Raw genomic sequence first — 2,386 nt, 5'->3', positions numbered from 1 at the left:
TCCACCTGGCTCAAACTTAAAGAGTTTATATTTCCGACCTCATTCACCTCCGCAATTTCACCAGGTTCAATGTCAGCATACCTAAGTTGAACCACATTCTTTTGAACCTCCAGGAGACTACTAGTAGTAGTAGCGGTAGTGCAAGAGTCTTTCAGCGGCCAATGCACTAGTTCTCCAGGTTTAGGTAGGCTAGCAGTGGATTCATTGGATTCCTCCTGTAGGAGAGCAGAGGTACCCTCCCACAGAGTGATTTATTGGTTCACAGCTGTTGTTTGACTCTGAGCATCAAAGAGTCAGCAGAGCGTCCAACATCACAAGAATAAATATACCTTCAACATGGCCTTCATCAAAGTGATCTCATCATAAACCTGGCGCTCTCCAACTGCCCTAGCAACATCTGATGGGGAATTCAGCCGTATCATGTTTGCAGTAAGTGCCTTATCTGCCAACACATGTTTTGTGACTGTAGCTTTGCACTTCTGTTCCCATTGAGCATGCTTGGATGCCCACGTGGCATGTTCTGCTGCTATTTCCTTGCACTCCTGTTCCCACTCTGCTGCTATATCTTCATGCTCCTGTTCCCACATGGCATGCTCTGCCATTATGTCCTTGTGCTTCTGTTCCCATTGAGCATGCTTGGATGCCCACACGACACATTCTGCTGCTATATCCTCGCGCTCATGTTCCCACTCTGCCACTATATCTTCATGCTCCTGTTTCCACATAGCACACTCTGTCATTATGTCCTTGCGCTCCTGTTCCCATCGAGCATGCTTGGATGTCCACATGGCATGCTCTGCTGATATATCCTTGCGCTCATGTTCCCACATGGCATGCTCTGCTGCTACATCCTTGTGTTCCTGTTCCCACATGGCACGCTCTACCATTATGTCCTTGTGCTCCTGTTCCCATCGAGGTTGCTTGGATGTCCACATGGCATGCTCTGCCGATATATCCTTGCATTCCTGTTCCAATTGAGCATGCTTGGATGCCCACATGGCACACTCTGCCACTACATCCTCGCGCTCCTGTTCCCACATAGCACGCTCTGCTGACATATCCTTGCATTCCTGTTCCAATTGAGCATGCTTGGATACCCACATGGCATGCTCTGCTGCTATATCCTTGCACTCCTACTCCCATTGAGCACACTCCAAGTTGAAGGTATTGCAAGTCTTTACCAACAATGTGATCTGTTCCAAAAAGGATGTGCTTTCTTCTGATAATTTTTCTTGTTCCCTGAGCGTATCGCTGACTTGGAGACTTAACCTCTCCCATCCGTTTGCAGAAAACTTAGGCATGGTTTCCTTGGGTTTCTCTCTAGCTTCAAAGGCGTTCAAGTAGTGAATTGGCAGATTGGCCTTTCCTTCACTTTCTGTTTGATCCTGCAGATGGCTAGCAATTAAGTCGGTAGAGTTGGGATTTGTGACTGTGGATGATGGGCAAGAGGGTAGTGTGGGGGGCTGCAGCAGATTGTCACGCATATCATATGCCTGCGAAGGCTCTGCCTTAGAGATAATCTTGGAGGAGAGTGAATTCTGAAGTAGGTGAGGAAGTGGACTATGAGGCATCAAGTCTCAAACATCTGCAGTGTCATAGTCCGCAGCATAATAATCATCTAAAGGGCTGTTATCTGAGTCAATTTCTAACATCCTATCAAATAACTCTAATCAAGCAATGGTACCAGGAGATAGCTGTAGGGACCACTGGTGCACCAAGGGAGGAGGAGAAACTGATCTCTGGAAATGAACTGGCACAAATGAGAAAATGTGTGAACTGGCAGGCACCAGTTGGTTGTTTGCTGGACTGCTGGCCTGCGAATGAGATTGCATAAGTTTTGAGGAGGTTGCAGGTGCAGCAATGTCTTTGGCAGTAGCTTTCTCAGTTTCAAGTTTTCTCTTCTTCCTTGAATGTTCCATCTCCACTGGCTCTAGGTTGAATTTTTGGGAAATACTGGGCCCATGCAAATTGCTAGGCCGGTTATCCTGGAAGATATTTTTATAAATACAAAACATATTGAGAGAATTTACACATACCTGGGTAGGTTTGTATACTGTTTCTACATACTGCCCATACTCAGCTGGGGTACACAGTTCGGTACCATAGATGCTCAGAACAGTATCATGTTCACCTGCTCCACAGCATTCATCCGATTTGCAGTGTTTATGAAGACTGTTCAGGAGTCTATGGGAAAACAGGCACTTTCGATAACGAAAGAGACAGCAGAACCTGTTGTCCAAGACTGGGACTGTGTTATGACAAAGGTGGTTGTGTGCGACTAGGATAGTTCTAACAGTGACTATCACAACAGTGGTATCAAGTGCTGAGAATCGTCGGCTCCTATAGACAAATAGGAGTTGCGTATGCTAATGTAGCTTGCTGGTTG

The 2,386-nt window shown here is 46.3% G+C and overlaps 1 protein-coding gene across 1 annotated transcript; it reads right to left on the bottom strand.

Annotated features, from left to right (window-relative positions):
* Positions 1–251: 251 nt before the first annotated feature.
* HD556DRAFT_1442347 (uncharacterized protein) lies at positions 252–2,015 on the bottom strand (the record flags this gene model as incomplete). Its single annotated transcript, XM_041306447.1, has 5 exons — positions 252–278; positions 330–1,133; positions 1,182–1,538; positions 1,584–1,645; positions 1,685–2,015. 5 exons carry the CDS (start codon positions 2,013–2,015, stop codon positions 252–254), a joined length of 1,581 nt encoding a protein of 526 aa, XP_041160970.1.
* Between the last annotated feature and the right edge of the window lie 371 nt (positions 2,016–2,386).

Source organism: Suillus plorans, assembly GCF_016647745.1.
Source record: "Suillus plorans strain S12 chromosome Unknown HD556scaffold_23, whole genome shotgun sequence".
In the NCBI taxonomy this organism is placed as follows: Eukaryota; Fungi; Basidiomycota; class Agaricomycetes; order Boletales; family Suillaceae; genus Suillus; species Suillus plorans.
This window is presented reverse-complemented; position numbering and strand designations above follow the sequence as displayed.